Source organism: Spermophilus citellus, assembly GCF_964194105.1.
Source record: "Spermophilus citellus genome assembly, chromosome: 4".
Lineage (NCBI taxonomy): Eukaryota > Metazoa > Chordata > Mammalia > Rodentia > Sciuridae > Spermophilus > Spermophilus citellus.
The window spans coordinates 122,753,749-122,769,849 of record NC_138185.1 but is presented as its reverse complement, the minus strand read 5'-3'; the positions used below and the strand labels follow the sequence as shown (position 1 = coordinate 122,769,849).

At 45.6% G+C, this 16,101-nt stretch overlaps 1 protein-coding gene across 5 annotated transcripts in view; it reads left to right on the top strand.

Annotated features, from left to right (window-relative positions):
* CGNL1 (cingulin like 1) overlaps positions 1-13,722 on the top strand; it is a 156,274-nt gene extending 142,552 nt beyond the window's left edge. For all 5 annotated transcript variants that reach the window (XM_081293611.1, XM_081293607.1, XM_081293608.1 and 2 more), the window contains 5 exons: positions 8,109-8,192; positions 8,543-8,667; positions 9,639-9,747; positions 10,069-10,232; positions 11,207-13,722. In XM_081293611.1, coding sequence (XP_081149737.1) covers positions 8,109-8,192; positions 8,543-8,667; positions 9,639-9,747; positions 10,069-10,232; positions 11,207-11,342 — 618 coding nt within the window. In that variant the 3' untranslated portion in view covers positions 11,343-13,722. The remainder of the gene's footprint in view (positions 1-8,108; positions 8,193-8,542; positions 8,668-9,638; positions 9,748-10,068; positions 10,233-11,206) is intronic.
* The last annotated feature ends 2,379 nt before the right edge of the window (positions 13,723-16,101 follow it).

The following is a 16,101-nucleotide window of genomic DNA, read 5'->3' as shown; positions in this document are numbered from 1 at the left end:
AAACCCCAGTGGAAAAAGCTGCAGGCATCTGCACTCACTTTTGGGAACTGCTCCTCAGTGGCCAGTTCACACCTGCTCCTCAGTGGCTGCCGTTGCCAATAACTAAGACTGTGAGTCTCCTAGACAGGAAGTAAGCGAGAGATCAAAGTGGGTTTTCTCCTTTTTCTTTTAGTTAAAATGATCCAAGGCTCAGAACTGTCTTTTATTATACTGGCTGCTCTAAGACTTGACATTACAGTTAATTTATAATAATTTTCTTGTGATTATGATTTTTAAATCCAGCTCAGGAGCCTCGGCCTGCCAGGCTCTTCACAGTCCAATGATAAACACAGGTGATGGGGTTAAATATTGTTATTAGCAATCATAAATATCGTTAGCTTTTCATTAACCCAAAAGGCAGCTGCTTCTAATCCAGAGAGCAGGCTCTGGTCATGGGTATTGCTTATGTAAAGCCCACGGGAATCTAATACCGTTATTTTTCTGATGTAAATGTTCAGAGTTTAGCATTCTTTCAACCCAGCTGTGATAAACTTTGCCTTTGCTCCTGTTCTGTTTTCAATTTGACTGGAAAGTTTTTGTCTATATAATATAGTTGTAAATAGCATGTAAAGCACTAAGCTTATATAGAAATGTTTCTGGCCTTGAGTTTTCTTTCTTGGCCCTAAGCACCAACCCAGGCCAGGTGCTTTTCATTTTACCCATATGGACATGGTAAGAAAACTCTGATCCAAGTTCTTGGACCCAGTCTTTGAGATTCCTGTATTGAGAAGCACAGCCACAAGCAGCTGCTACTAGAATACTTCTGGGTTTGCAGTGAGACCATCTTTCTCAGGGCGTTGTCCACAAAACCTTGTAGAATACCTTGTATAAGGCTCCACATAGTGGATTTATTTTAGAATGTATTGTCAGACAGTCCTTTTTGAAATATTTTTGTTTGCAAAAATATTCAAGAAAAATCATAGTAACTGTTCAGTTTTATGGTTGCAATTTTACTCCTTCCTGTTCTCCAATCTGATTTATTTTACACTTTCATTTTAATAGCCATCTTTTGAGAGGATGTGGTGGACTATGAATAATGACCATTTTGCTTTCCATTTTCCTTTGAGGAGTTGCCATTTGCCTGGGGCTCTCCAGGGAGGGCTTAAACTTGTAGAGACCCTTGGGAATGCTGCCCTGTTCAGAGCTCTCTGTGCAGGGAGGTCTGTTTCCTAGTGGGATGCACATTTCCCAGCTGCTGGTAATGAGGGAGCAAGACAGTGGTTCCTGCTTTCAGTGCAAATTTGTCTGGAGCCCCCAGCTGAGGGACTGTGACAATCCTCAATCCACCCCCCAGGACACACACTGCCTCACTACACTGCAGGCACTTTCTCTGGGGCTCTAAAGTCCTTACTAGAATTTTCTCTTCTGTAGCATTTTCTCCATTTATTGAGAGATTATGGGAAGGGGGAAAAGGCATATATGAATTTTAGTAAGAGTACCTGGGCTAGAATCCCCAAACTGCTTCCAACTCCCTCGGACTCAGGCATGTTTCTATCCCTTTGGAAAAGCATGGTGGTAAAACCTGCCTGGGTTTCTAGGAGGATTCATGGACTCAGATATAGACTCAATGGCCCAGCATCTGGCTTGAGGGGGGGCTCTGGGTACTTCCCTTCTGGTCCCCTGACCTATACGATCACAATGGGACTCTTGCCTCTGATCTGCTGGACTTTTTTCTTTTGGTGTTTTTTGAACTTACAGTGCACAACTACTTTATTTCTAAATATCATTCTTGATCTACCAGCAGATAGATAAAATGGTCTCTGTATCCCTTCAGTTGAGGAAAACAACCTCTTTTCTCCCTTTCTTGCCTTTGACTTTCCTTCTGAGCTATAGGAATCTACATCCCTGAGCCCTGGCTTCTTTCTCCCCTGGTTTAGAGAAAGTTGCCTCCCTACTCTGGTGCTGAGCCCAGAGTCTGGACCCTGCCCTTCTGCTCTCCTGCTCATACTCCCTTCTTTCTGTCCTCTATAACTGTCCCTCCTCCATGACATCTTCTCTTCACCTGCTGATAGGTGCAGAGTTTCTCTGTTACAGACTCTAGCTGTGTTCTCTCCAGCCCTCTGAATGTTCACCTCCATCCCTGCTGTAGTTCTGGAGGAATCTGTGATGAGGACAGTCAGTGAGTGGGTCTTTTTGTCACAGTGTCTGTATAAGACCAATAATATTGTTTAAACAATGAATGGACCCACTTGATCATTTCTGTAACCACCCCTCTGCATTCATAAACACCCGCCCACTGTCACCTTGACAATGTATATTTTTACCTTTACCCCTATGGGGGGAACTCCCAAAGGCAAGAGAGAGTGGCTACTTTTGCCTAAGGAAGGGTCTTCTGGCTTCTTCAGAAGGGGCATGACACAGCAACCTGAGAGTAGACATCATGTCACAGACCAGCTGGAAGGGTCCTTGTGGACTATCTTGTTCCAATTCCTTGTTTAGGGACGAGGAGCCTGTATCCCAGAGGTAAGATGAACAGTGTTGCACTCGGGTGAATGGCAGAGCGATGCAGAGAAGCAGGCCCAGTGTGGCTAGTCTGTGTGATTGCTTCCCACCACATTTTTGTGAAAGGTGTGCCCTGTCTTTACTGAAGTGTGGGATTGGGCTCCATGGCCATGATCAGACTGGCTTTCCCTGGGGGGAAGCATGTCCACAGTCCATAGCTGGGCTGTTCGGATGACCTCCGCGTGTGGGTTTCGTCAGCTGGTGCAGAAACTGTTCAGAGTGGGTCTGTGAGCCTGCATTCGTTATCTGTGGATTTTGTGCTCATAAGCAGTTACAGGAAATGTTCCAGTGCTTTCTCTGCAACATGTGATTCTCAGGACTCTGGGGCAAGTGGAATGGAGGGGCTGGGGCAGAGTGTTCCGGGATCTGCCTGCTGAGCCTTTGCATTGCTGGCATTTTTTCCTTGCTCTCTACAAGATGCCCTAAGGAAACTGGATGGCCTCCCCTGCTTTCTTTTTCTTTCTTTTTTTTTTTTTTAATATTTTTTTAGTTGTTGATGGATCTTTATTTTATTCATTTATTTACATGTGGTGCTGAGAATCGAACCCAGTGCCTCACACATGCTAGGCAAGTGCTCTACCACTAGGCCACACCCCCAGCCCCTGGGTGTTTTCTTTTATTATTGTTTTGGTTTGAGACATATTTGTTCATCCTTTGGATACACTATGGTCATTCAATACACACACACAGTACGTGAAGTCAAATCGGGGTCATAAGCATTTTCAGCTCTTCAACCATTAATCATTGTTATGTGGGGGATTTCTATACTCTCCTAGTCATTTTTAAGTATCTCATATTTTTGTAGTTAGTGCTGTGCTGAAGAAGAACCAGAACTAATTCCTCCTCTCTGTTTTGGTGCCTTTTATAGAACTTCTCTCTCCCCTTGTTCCTTCCCTTACCTGGTAACCTCTACTCCATTTTGACTTAGTAGTTTCCACAAATGTATGAGAACATGTGGGATTTATTATTCTGTGTCTGGCTTATTTAATTTAACATAATGACCTCCAGTTCCATCCATGTTGTTATAAATGACAGGATTTCATTCTTTTTTTTTTTTATAGCTGAATAGTGTTCTATAGTTTAAATATGCCACGTTTTCTTTATCCATTCACCCACTAAAGGCATTAGAGTATCCCTCTATTTTAGCTACTATGAATAGTGCTGTAATAAATGTGGGAGTCCAAATATCTTTTTGTTGCAATAATTTCTTCTTTAGGATATACTCAATAGTGGAATTGCTAGAGTATATTGTAGGGCTGGGGATGTGGCTCAAGCAGTGGCGAGCTCGCCTGGCATGTGTGCGGCCCGGGTTCGATCCTCAGCACCACATACAAGCAAAGATATTGTGTCCACCGAAAACTAAAAAATAAAATATTGAAATTCTCTCTCTCTCTCTCTCTCTCTCTCTCTCTCTCTCTCTTTAAAAAAGAAAAAGAAAAAAAATAGAGTATATTGTAATTTTTTTTGAGGGATTGCTATACTGTTTTCTATAATAGATATACATTGTTGGTGGGAATGTAAATTTGTATAAGAATTCCTCTTTTATCTGCCAGCATTTTGTTTCATAGCTATGCTAACTGGGTGTGTTGATATCTTGCTATAGTTTTGTTATGCATTTCTCTGGTGATAAATGAGACTGAGCAGGGTTTTTTAAAATTTTAGGTACTTGTTGGCAATTTGTGTCTTTTTCTACCAAGCATCTATGGTTTTTTAGCCCATTGTTGAATTGGATATGTATATATTATACATTATATATATATATATATATATATATATATATATATATATATGATTTAATTTTTTGAGTTCTTTGTTCTGGATTTCAATCCCTTGTTGGATGAATAGTTTGCAAATATTTTCTCCCATTCTGTAGGCTATCTTTTAATTCTATTGATTATTTCCTTTATTGTGCAGAAGCTTCTTAGTTTGATATAATCCCATTTTGTTTATTTTTAGTTTTGTTGCCTAGTCCATTTTAATTTTTCTTTGGAATAATTTTAAAAGAATTAGAATAGTTCCATAAATGTTTTATTGAATTCAACAGTGAAGTCATCAGGAACTGAACTTTGTTTAGACAGATTAATTCCTGCTGCAATTTATTGACTTTCTTCAAATTGAGATGAATTTCTGGAGAATTGTTGTCTTTTGGAAGCGTTGTGTTTCCTTCCATGTTTCTCTGTCCTTACATATTTCTCTGTCTGCACATCTTGTGTAATGTTTGTTTCTCCCAATTTTATGAAGTAGCTTTTGTTGGAAAAGATTTTGTGCATTTAGATAGCATAAAGTTTTTCAGTTAGATAAGTGGTTTGGCTATAGGGGAACTTAAAAACAGTCTTTGTGACTTGTCTTTCATATCTAGTGCCTCAGCAGTCTAAACTGCAACAGTTCCTGAAGGCAGTGGTATGATTTTACAGTGGATTTAGGCTTCCGAAGGTGTGTATCAGAGTTGAGCCCTGATGGTGCTGGGGTTGGGGGCAGCAGCTGCTATAGTCTCAGAGGTGTGGGTTGTGGAGAGGATTGTCTCCAGATCTTTCAGGACAAGGACAGGGGACTCCAAGGGTTTTTGCACCAGCAGCCATGGTTCCTGTGCCACCAGATGTTAAGGAGACCTTCCCCAGGACTGTTGGGATGAATGCAAGAGAGTTCTGGAGCCTTTCCTGGGTCCCTCTGATGAACATGGCCTTTCCTGGGCCCCTCCAATGAACACAGAACTATGGCACTGGAAACTGTGGGATTAAGGTTTTGGAACACAAAGAGGACCTTCCCATGGTCCCATGGAGCAACTGAAGTTGGTAATGGGGCTTTTAGCACTGTTCACTGATTTTATGGAGCTGTGGGAACCAGATGTTACCTTCTCTTGGTCTATGAGACAAGTGTTACCGAGGCTTTGGGTACCAATGACTGGGATCTGAAGTCTGTGGGCTGTGGAGATGTTATATAGGTCTTCCAGGGCATGGAAAGAAGACCTTCTCTATTTCTTGCATGTCAAATTTGGGTGGGACTTAGGCTTATGGTGATGGCAGCCACTGGTCCTGAAGCTGCAGGATGCTGAGGAAGCTGTCTTCTACCCAGTGAGGTGGGCACACACTAATTCAAGGCTCCTGGAGGGTTAGGTATTTGAGACTCTTCTCCTACCACTGTATCTAGCAGTGGCTATTGGGAGAGGTCTAAAATGAGAACCTTCTTTGGATCAAGCAGTCACTTTAAATCAGCTAGCTCCCCAAACTAGATTTAAAGCTTGCCAGAACCGAGATTTCTCCTCGGTTAGAACAACCAGTCTGCAGCTATGAAGGTGATTCCTGGCATTTTCTAGCTTACCTTTTGCCAGCAGTGTTGGGTTCTCAACCCCCAGCAGGGGAACAGGGGTTGCAGTCTCAATTTCTTTATTCATTTCTCTGGGTTGCCATTCCCATTTTGTGTGTGTGTGTGTGTGTGTGTGTGTGTGTGTGTGCGCGCGCGCTGCTTAGGCTCCCTACCATGTCTTTGCTAATTTGTGGAGTTCATACTCTCTCATTCTCCTCAAAATGTTGTTTTTCCTTTGCTGCTCTGGCTCTCCTCTGTGGCTGAGTTGAGCACAGGACACTTCTGTTCATCCCCTTGGCGCCCCTGCATGTGTCTTGGCTTGTTATAGTTGTATTTGAACTCTAGGTCCATGTGGATCCTTTTCACTTAGTTGTTTCAGAGAGACAGAACAGGTGAAGGAGTGGACGGTGAACCAGCTTCTCCTGGGTTCTAGTCTGGTTCGTGTAGTTGCTTCTATAACTTCCCTGGGCCTCAGTTTCATCTGTCGTAAAATTCAGAACCTTCATGACTTAGAAGGCTGCTAGTCAGGAGTTCAAAAGTAGAAATTTTGTTTTTTGTTTTAATATAAAGATACCTCAGAAGGAAACTGGGACCTTAGGTGGGGGGTATCTGAGGCCTCCATATCTGGTCTTGCCTCTCCTGCCAGCCTCATTCCTTGCCACACCTTGTTGCCACACCTTCTGTGCACATGCCATGGTCAGGACAATGGGGATGAGGAAGCAAATGCAAGCCTGACCCAATATGGTGGTATCTCCTCTTATCATTCCCATGCCCTGCAGTTCTTGCTCCCTGGGGGAGATGGTGGGGAAGGTGAGTCTATCTTTCTCATTAGGGTGTTTGCACAGATGGCAAAAACTCAACTTGTGGCCAGGTGAGCCTATTTCAAATGCTCCACAGGCCCTGTGGGTGGTTCAGGAACTCTTATCCGCCTCTCTTAGCCATGTTGGACCCTGGAATGTGTTTCTCATCCTTAAGGAATGGGTGATTTTACTGTACAGGCTCACCTGAGTTCTCCTGCCTTCTTCAGGGTGCCCTCTGCTGGTTAGTTCTGGGACCTCTGCTCTGATATTCAGTGTCACTCCTGCTGAGGAGGTGCACTGGCACTGAAGAGAGGAGATGGTGACAGGAGAGAGGCTCTCTTGCTCGTGCTGCTCAGTGAGGCTCCTCTCCTACCTCTATATGAAGTTGACTTCACAGCCTTTAGTCAGGGCCTGGAGCTGCCCCAGGTTCTGACTTCCCTTTCTGGAATGAGAAAGGAAGCCCTTTCTGAAGTGTGGCCTTGTAATGCACTGCAGGAGCTCAGGTGGATACTCATTCCTCTCTAGTGCCACTTCTGTAGATCTTGGGTAAGTTGAGTGATTCATCCTGGTTTGCCTGGGATTTCCCCTATCTTAGCATTGAAAGTCCTGTGCCCTGAGAAATTCCTCAGTCCCAGGGATACTTGGCAGTTAATCCCCTTATAAGTGATTAACTTCCCCAAGCCCTAATGTCCTCAGCAGAGATAATATTGCCTGCTTCTCAGGGTTTTGGGGGGAATGTCACAGGATAGTAGTGCAGTCACGGAGTCTAAGCGAGTGTATCAAGTTTCCTAGGGCCACTGTAACAAACTGGTGTCTTAGAACAAAGAAGCATTGTCTCATGGTTCTAGAGGCCTTGAATCTGAAATCAGACTGTTGGCAGAGCCTCAGACCTGCAGGAATCCTTCCTTGCTGCCTCCCTTGTTTCCAGTGTTTTGCAGACAATCTTTGACACTTCTTGGATTATAGATCCATCACTGCAGTCATCCATCATCAGAGGGCATTCTCCCTGGATCTTTGTCTTCACAAGACATTTGTCTTTGCATCCAGACTCCCTAATTTTTATAAGGATACCAGTCATGCTGGATTAGGGCCTACCTCAGTGTCTCTTTTAAACCTGATCACTTCTGCAAAAAACCCTCTTTCCAATTAACGTCACATCAGAACTAGCAAGGGGTACAGTGTTAGCATATCTTTTGGGGGAGACAATTCAGCCTATAACAGCTGGGTTAGCTATGATGGTTATTGTTATTCATATAACTATCACTCACAATTTGGAAAGCCAAGAACACATAAGAAATAGATGCTGTGTCCAAGAGCAGACATCATGCAGGGTCCCCTTTAAGTCAGCCTCCTTCATGAAAAGACTTGTCTTGGTTAATGGAATTCAGCACCTGGGAACCATTTCAGTACAGAGTTTGTAGGACCATTTCTTTAACATCTCGGCTTTTGTTCTGCTTGTTATAGATGGAGCAGATGAGGAATGAGCTACTTCAGGAGAGAGCTGTGAGGCAAGACTTGGAGTGTGACAAGATTTCCCTGGAGAGACAGGTGAGGGCAGCTGGCCCCAGGGGCTTCTACCTCCCATTGCATGACTTTGGGGTAGGACACCTGCCCATCCCCAGAATTTTGTAAAAGGACAAGCCCAAGCTTGGGAGTCCGAGGACCTGCCATACAACTCCTTTCAGGCTCATAAGGGGGATATTATAGTCTCTTTCTTTGACCATCTAAAACCCAAGGTCAAGGGTATTCTCTGCAACCATCTCTGGACTCCCCAGGTCCTGCATCCCAGTGTGTGCTAGTATGGGCACCAACCCAAATACCTGGCTCCATCTCATATTCTGCTTTGCTCAGAGAGATGGCACACACACAGCCCTCACAATCTCCCTGTCTGATTACAGAACAAGGACTTAAAGAGTCGGATTATCCATCTGGAAGGTTCCTACAGGTCCAATAAAGAAGGGCTGGTGGTGCAAATGGAGGCCAGGATTGCAGAGCTGGAGGACCGTCTGGAGAGTGAGGAGAGGTGAGCCTGGTACAGGGTGGGGCAGAGGCCCTGGTGGGCCATGGTCATCCCATTAGAGTGCTTGCATGCCAGGTATCTCTTCTCATCCTCATTAGTCAAAATAGAAGGCAGAGCAAGTACAACTTTGCTGTTATTGTTTCCATTTTAGGGTGAGAAAGCTGACCCATCAGAGTAAGTGACTTGAGTAACATAGCTAGCTGGACCAAGACTTATATCTCGTTTCTTAAGACCATAGCTGTTCCACTATGCTTACTGTTTGTCTCTCTATCCCTTCAATAAAACAGGTTGCCTCACAGCAACTGAATTTGAGTCAGATTGGAGCTCAGGAGGCTAACTCTGCCCTGAGGATCAGGTGTATCCAAGCAGATATGAGGGATATGAGATCAGGTTGCCATGATTCTCTGCAGCTCTCATTCACAGGCTGAGGACCAGCACCAGGAGGCACTTGGCCAGCCTTAGTTCTTCCTCACGGCCCCTCACTTTCCTAGAAGGGGTGCAGTACACATGCATATGTGTGTGTTTTAGGAGGACTTTTAGGGAGCAGCCTGGAGTGGACCCAAAATGTCAGCAGTCTGTAACTCTTTCAGGGGGGCTGGCTCAGCACTTGCCTAACATGTGTGAGGCACTGGGTTTGATCCTCATACCACATATAAATAAATAAATTAAATAAAGGTGTTGTGTCATTATACAACTAAAAAAAAAAAAGAGTTAAGTGTTCAGAAGTGGAAGAACTTGGGACAGGCCATCTCAGCCCTTCCCTGGCCTTGCCACCTTTGACAAGTCATGCCCTTTCTCATAATCTCATTTATTTATCAAAAGAATGGTCCTTCCTCCTGTATAATTGTCTACTTCCCCAACCTCAAGCTCGACCCTAAGCTCCCCTGGTGAGAGTGTCCCCTCCTCTGCAGCCTGGGCTTCCTACAGGGCTGAGAATGAGGGGGTGCTCAGTTCTGCCTCCCCTGCTCTTCCAGGGACCGGGCCAGCCTACAGCTCAGCAACCGAAGGCTGGAGCGGAAAGTGAAGGAGCTGGTGATGCAGGTGGACGATGAGCATCTGTCGCTGACCGATCAGAAGGACCAGGTGAGGGCACCTCTTGTTCTCAGATGAGATCCTGTGTCTGAGGCAGGGGAAGCAGGAGGAGGCCAGATGCCTGGAGTGAGTGGGGCCGAGTCCTCCTCTTGACTTCCATCACAGAATGGAGACTTAAAGCCTACTGAAGTAGGAAGTCTCAGTAAACTTCAAACCCTAAACTTGGTCCTCAACAAGGATGCTCTTTTTCCATGAGACTGGTTGCCCGAGGAGGAGGTGTCTGGCCCCTGGCATCTCCTACCGGACCTCTTCTATGTCCTAACTGGGTTGGGCCTTCAGCCAGCGTTCAACCCGCCCTCTCTCCCAATGCAGCTGAGCTTGCGCCTGAAAGCAATGAAGCGACAGGTAGAGGAGGCTGAGGAGGAAATCGACAGACTGGAAAGTTCTAAGAAGAAGCTGCAGAGGGAGCTGGAGGAGCAGATAGATGTGAACGAGCAGCTGCAGGGGCAGCTCAATTCCATGAAGAAGGACTTAAGGTGGGTAAAAGTGGTGGTCTGTGTTGCCCCGCCCCATGTTTGAGGAGCTCTTGACGCTTTCACAACATTCCCATTCCTGTTGTCCCAAGCCAGTTCCTTATAGTTGCCTTTTGGGGTCATCCCATCCTAGAAATGAAAGTCATTTTGCCTAATTTGTCATTCCACATATTCAGTAAGGTCTCATATGTCATCCTTACATCAGTGCTTCAGTGTCATACTTCTGTTGACCGTAAAGGGAAACTGAGGCTCAGAGGTCAGACTAGCTCTCACCAACATGGAGGGACAATTCTTGGCCTAGCCTATTTATCTCATAGAAGACTGGGATCTCCCAAGCTCCTCTCCTGAAGTTCTAATGATGAGGATAGATGGGGCAGGATGGTTGCTTTCCCTACCACAGGATCAGTGCCTAGGGCATTGAGGGGAGGGTTGAGGTTAGGTTCGTGCTCAACTATAGAGTAAGCCTTTCTTGGAGACTGGACATGCCTGGAGGGCTCTGTGCCAGTTGCCCAGGTAGTTCTCATAAATGGACAGAAGGCTTTAGCCCTTTTAGAATCCTATAACACAGGGCATCTTCATTAGGAAACTGGCCCTAAGGTCAGCATTAGGGTGCAACATTTAAGGAATCAAAATAACATTTTAATGCAACATTTGAAAAAAAATATTGCATATAATCTGACGAATAAGGTATGAAAATTTTAAAATATTAAGACAGGGTCAAAAACAGTGCCTACCAAGCCATATTGGAGTTTGCACCAAAGGAGGAACCAATACTACTGATCCTGGCCCAGCCTTCCAACATCAATTCTGGTAGTGAAAGGTGGGCAGTGGGTAGTTTGTTACCTGGAGGAACTGAGGTGCAGAGCAGTCCATGGGCCGGTCTGGGGAGAACAGGGAACTCAAGATCTTCCTCCATCTCCAAATTAGAGATAAGCCCTAGCCAGGGCCAGGAAACATGCCCCTTATTGTTTCAGCAGACTTAAGAAGCTGCCCAGTAAAGTGCTGGATGACATGGACGACGACGACGACCTCAGCACCGATGGGGGAAGTCTCTATGAGGCACCACTGAGCTACTCCCTTCCCAAGGACAGCACCGCCACCAGCCAGATCTGAGTCCACTTCCAGGGCCGAAGTGGCCCATCCTTCCTAACGGACACCGCAGCCATCCAAAGCAGAAGGAAGTGTGTCTCGAGCTGAGACCCACCACTTCCTTTTCACACCACATGCCGGTTCCTCGACCTTATATTCCTCCCTAGGGTCTCTCTGAGGTCCAGTGGCTCTTGGATCTTATGGAGCTATTGCAATTTAAAACGAGGAAGAGAAGCCAGCACACCCAATGGGGCATTTTCAAAAATATAATTTGATAGGCTGAAGGCCCCGTTCTGCACAGCCGTTTTCCGTGGCCACTTTCATTGGCTGCTTCTGCCCTCCTCTCCTTTGCCAAGAGAAAGGGTCCGAAATGCTAGTTTTTATTGACAGTCACTGTGCAGATGAGGAAGTGACATGTAGACTGTACATATTTTAACCAGACCCTCTCCCAGGCTGCTGCTGTTCCATTTTGGAATATGCCAGAGCCTTTGTAGGGTGGCTAATTTGTGAAGTTCACACACTATATTGAGTATTCTTTCTTAAAATATGAAGCTACTAGATTTTAAGTGTTAAAGAGTAGAGAGAGGACAGAGAACGAAGACCACTTTGAAAATCAGAGTTGGACAAAAGGAATTGACATAGTGACAGTGGATAATCAGTACTGCGAGTCGGTATTCAGGTGATCTGGGTAAACAGCTTGCTGACAGAAGGTCGCTTACCTGTAGGCTGTATCTATGACCTTGGCTACTAATTTTACCTAAAATTATAGTTTCTGAACCATGCTAAGACCAGTGCCCAGTCACCACTTTCTTTTATACAGGTGGGGAGGGGAGACTTATAGGCAGGGTTTTTAACAAGTGGTGTGGTTTCTGTAAGGATGGGGCCCCGTTGTCATGTCTCCTTCCTCCCCCCAACTGCCCTTGGGCCTGGGATGGGGAAAATAGCAGGGCACAGGGAGACAGGGTTCCTGGGCTTCAGTGACAGGACAGGGCTGGAGGCATCTAGTTAAGTGATGGAGGAAGGGGGAGATGGGTTGTGTGTGTGGGATTAGTGTGAGGAAGACAGAAGTTCTTGAAAGCTGGGGCATGTGTAGACAAGAGGTAGGTTGAGCTGGAGCTCAGATGGACGTCAAGGAGGGAGGAAAGAATGGCATGATATGCAAACTGAGGGCTTCTTTCACCCTCCTGCAAGCAGTGACAGGGAATGGGTGAGGTCTGGGGCAAGTCACGGAGCCCACTCAGCAGGGTTCAGAGTGATGGGCCCAGTTGAAGGATGAGTATCTGGAGCCAGAACCAAGCCCTTCTCCACCTCCAGGGTTACTGTCCCCTCACCATGGCTGGGGGTGGTTCTTGCCTCTGCTTACCCTCTGGGTGTGGACAGATTCTTCCTTTTAGCCATTAACCCATTTAGCAAGTACGCCCTGGGCACCTGTGATACATCAGGTGCAGTCCTTGGCCCTGGGACCTCAGCAGTGACGAGAACTCCTCCCCTCCTGGAGTTCAAGGAAGAGGGCAATAGGCAATAATCAAGCTGACACAGGGCTGAGCACCTCCATGCCCAGCCCCACATTCCTCTGTCTTCTTGGGGAACGTGACTAGTCTGAAGTCACACTCGGAGGGGGTCTTCCTTTCTCTGCTGCATTACTATCCATTTGCCAATGAGCCTGCTCAGAAATGCCTTGGCCTACTCTGAACTCCAGACAGCACACCTGAGGACTTTGGGAGGGAGCATCTGATTTGCTCCTCATTCTGGTTAATTCTTTCTGGTAGCTGTGAGGCTGGCAACAAGAAGCAAAAGTGCTCCTGAAGAGAAGCAAAGCCACCATTCCAAACACACACATTACCACCCAGATAAGAGGCCTCCAAACCTGTGAATGATTGCACATTCCTAAGCTGTAATGGAGTTGGCATGCAATACAGCAGGTTGGGAAGCTACTGGAAGGGATTGACTGGACTGAGATTTAGGGAGTTTTGTTTTTTTTTTTCCAAGTCCCAGCTCAACTCATTACCCATGACCTTAACAGGGTGCTGCCTTGGACAAGATGAAGATTTGACACAGGTCCTTCCTAGTGTGAATATGCTATCATTATTTGATTTTATTATATATACATATTTTGTCTATTGCTTTAAAAACTAACCCTGCTCAAGAGTTTTCTTTAGCTAGCTTGAAGAAAATATTTTATGTAAAAACAAATATGTGGCCAAATGCAATGTTGAGACAATCACCATGTATCTATTATATTTTTCCCTGCTTTGAAGTGTCCTTCTATCATGCCAATTGGCTTATTCTGTTGTTTTTTTGCTTTCGGGTATGGTTTGGTTGCTTTTTATTGTCATGGGGAAGAGATGTTCTTATTGTGGCTACCTCCATGTAAGATTTCCTTTCAATAAACAGCATCATCCAATGAGAATCATGCCTCTTCCACTATTTTTGCTACTTTATTTTCTCCAGAACTTTTTTTAGGGGGGAAAGGGGGTAAGTACTGGGGATTGAACTCAGGGGCACTCGACCACTGAGCCACATCCCAGCCCTATTTTGTATTTTATTTAGAGACAGGGTCTCATTAAGTTGCTTAGTGCCTCACTTTTGCTGAGGCTGGCTCTGAACTTGTGATCCTCCTGCCTCAGCCTTTCAAGCCACTGGGATTACAGGGATGCACCACCAGGCAGAACTTGATTCTGTGTTCTCCAAGAAACTGTCAAGGTGACTCTAGTTGGGATCTACTAGAGGAAGGAGAATTTAGACACTTCCTGTCCTGGAACCAGCTTCTGAAATAGAAAGGTGGGGGAGTGCTCTGTGGTGGATGCTTAGGGAATGAGTGGTGCTGGATGGTTGTGTCGCTCTAGGAAATCCACACTGCCCATACTAGGAAATGGCAAAGGGAGAAGCATTTTCTATTGTTAATAACCATAATAAACAGGCACCTTGGTTTCTTCCTTTCTCTAAACTCAGGTGGGTTCTCCTGCCATCACAGGAGAACCTGTGATGCATCATCTCTCTCCACCTTATGGTAGGCAACAATGGACACCATGGTCTCTGTTTTATAGGAAACCAAAGAAGGTTTTCTGCCCTCTCTCCTGGAGGCTTCTCTAGGTAAGCCCTGGCTCCTCTTGGCTGGCTCTGGGCATTTCTCCACTGCTCCCTGCTCTGGGCAGCAGTTTGAGTTGGCTCCCCTGGGACTTGGGTGAGCTCCTGTCCTCGGGCTCCAGTTCAGAGGTGGCCATGGCTTGCTGCTTCTCAGCACCCCTGGTGGTTCCCACTGCCCTTCCCATCCTCCATAGCTGCCACTGCAGTTGACTGCTGACTCCTGCCCAGAGCTCCATCATTGTTCCTGTCAACGTAAATGTGTTGTTCTTTCAGAGAACCAGCCATTCATGCCCCTCATTCTAAGTGGAAGGAGCATCCCAAATGCAAATGAAATGTTCTGATTTTAATAAGTCCTTCAGGGCTTTTTATAAATTCTGTTTACTTTTTTTTTTTAAAGTCATGTATATGGGGGTACAATTTTATAGTGAAAGTCACCCTTTGATATTTTCTTTTGAAACTATTTAGACCCCTTTCTGACCCCAGCATCCATTTGGAGGTTGGGATTCTGAGTGGCACCTGTCCCTCAGGCTGACAGGAGGAATGTGCTTAGGAGCCCACAGCCAAAGGCGGAAGATCCTTCTGGGACTGCCTTTGGCTTCTTCCGCATTCTCTGCTCCACATTCTCTGCATTCCTTCCTTGGCCGGGTGGATAGTAACAGGGAGCCTGTCTTTGTTGGAAGACTGTCATTAGTCTTTTTACTGTTCTAAATTTTTAAATGGTAGGGAAAAATGACTCGATAACAAGTTTCTATCAGGAGCTTAAGAGTCCCACATCCAGAAATCCAGGCTCTGCAGAGAAATCACCATGCCTAAGTCCTGGTCTCAGACCTATTAAATACACAGTGTCCAAAGTCATCCCTGATTTTCACATACGTGAGCCAAGGTCCAGCGAAGTCTCCATCCATGAAGAAAGATTGGAGTATGAGCCATGCTGGGCTCAGTAAGGCTGGAGAATGTGCCTGAGCAGTTCAGAAATACATAGGTATTGTGTGCAGAGAGGGTGACAGACTGCCCACATGCAGAATCTTACTTGGTCTCACCACAGATTGTCAACAATGCGAATGTGATTCCAAAGGTTTGATGGGTAAACACAAACCAATTTTGGAGAAGGCAGGAACTCTGGCAGTAAGGAATTTGAGTCTCTGGAAAGTTGGGCATTTTGCTTTTGGTAGAGTAGAACTTGCTAGCATATGCCACGTGCTAACACTAAACAAAGTTTAAGCCCTAGGCTAGGACCTTTGGAATTTACAGTATACAAAAGCATGATGATTAAACTAAATGGAAATTAGGTATAAATGAAGTCCTTTGTATATTTATGCTAGGCAAAATTTGTCTGTTCTTTCTGTGGTTTGCTAGCACTACCTGTAGTCAGGATCCAGTTTTCAAGACCATGTACAGTTCAATGGCTAACCTATTTAACACTTAGCTGGATACCAGGCATTGTCTAAATGCACTACATGGATTGACTCATTTGATCTTAATGACACCCCCATCCCCAGTGGGTACTGTTGTGACAAGCAAGGCACCCTAGGCAGAGGGAGGGCATGGTGGCAGGCTGTGAGTACCTGGGACTGACTGTACCCTGGGTCTGGCTCTGGAGCTCATACTCTGAAGCTTCCCCCTACCTCTCATCGCCTGGAGCTTCACTTGTGGGTTTCTATGCAGCCTGCTGCCCACTCCACTCAGCACCACCATT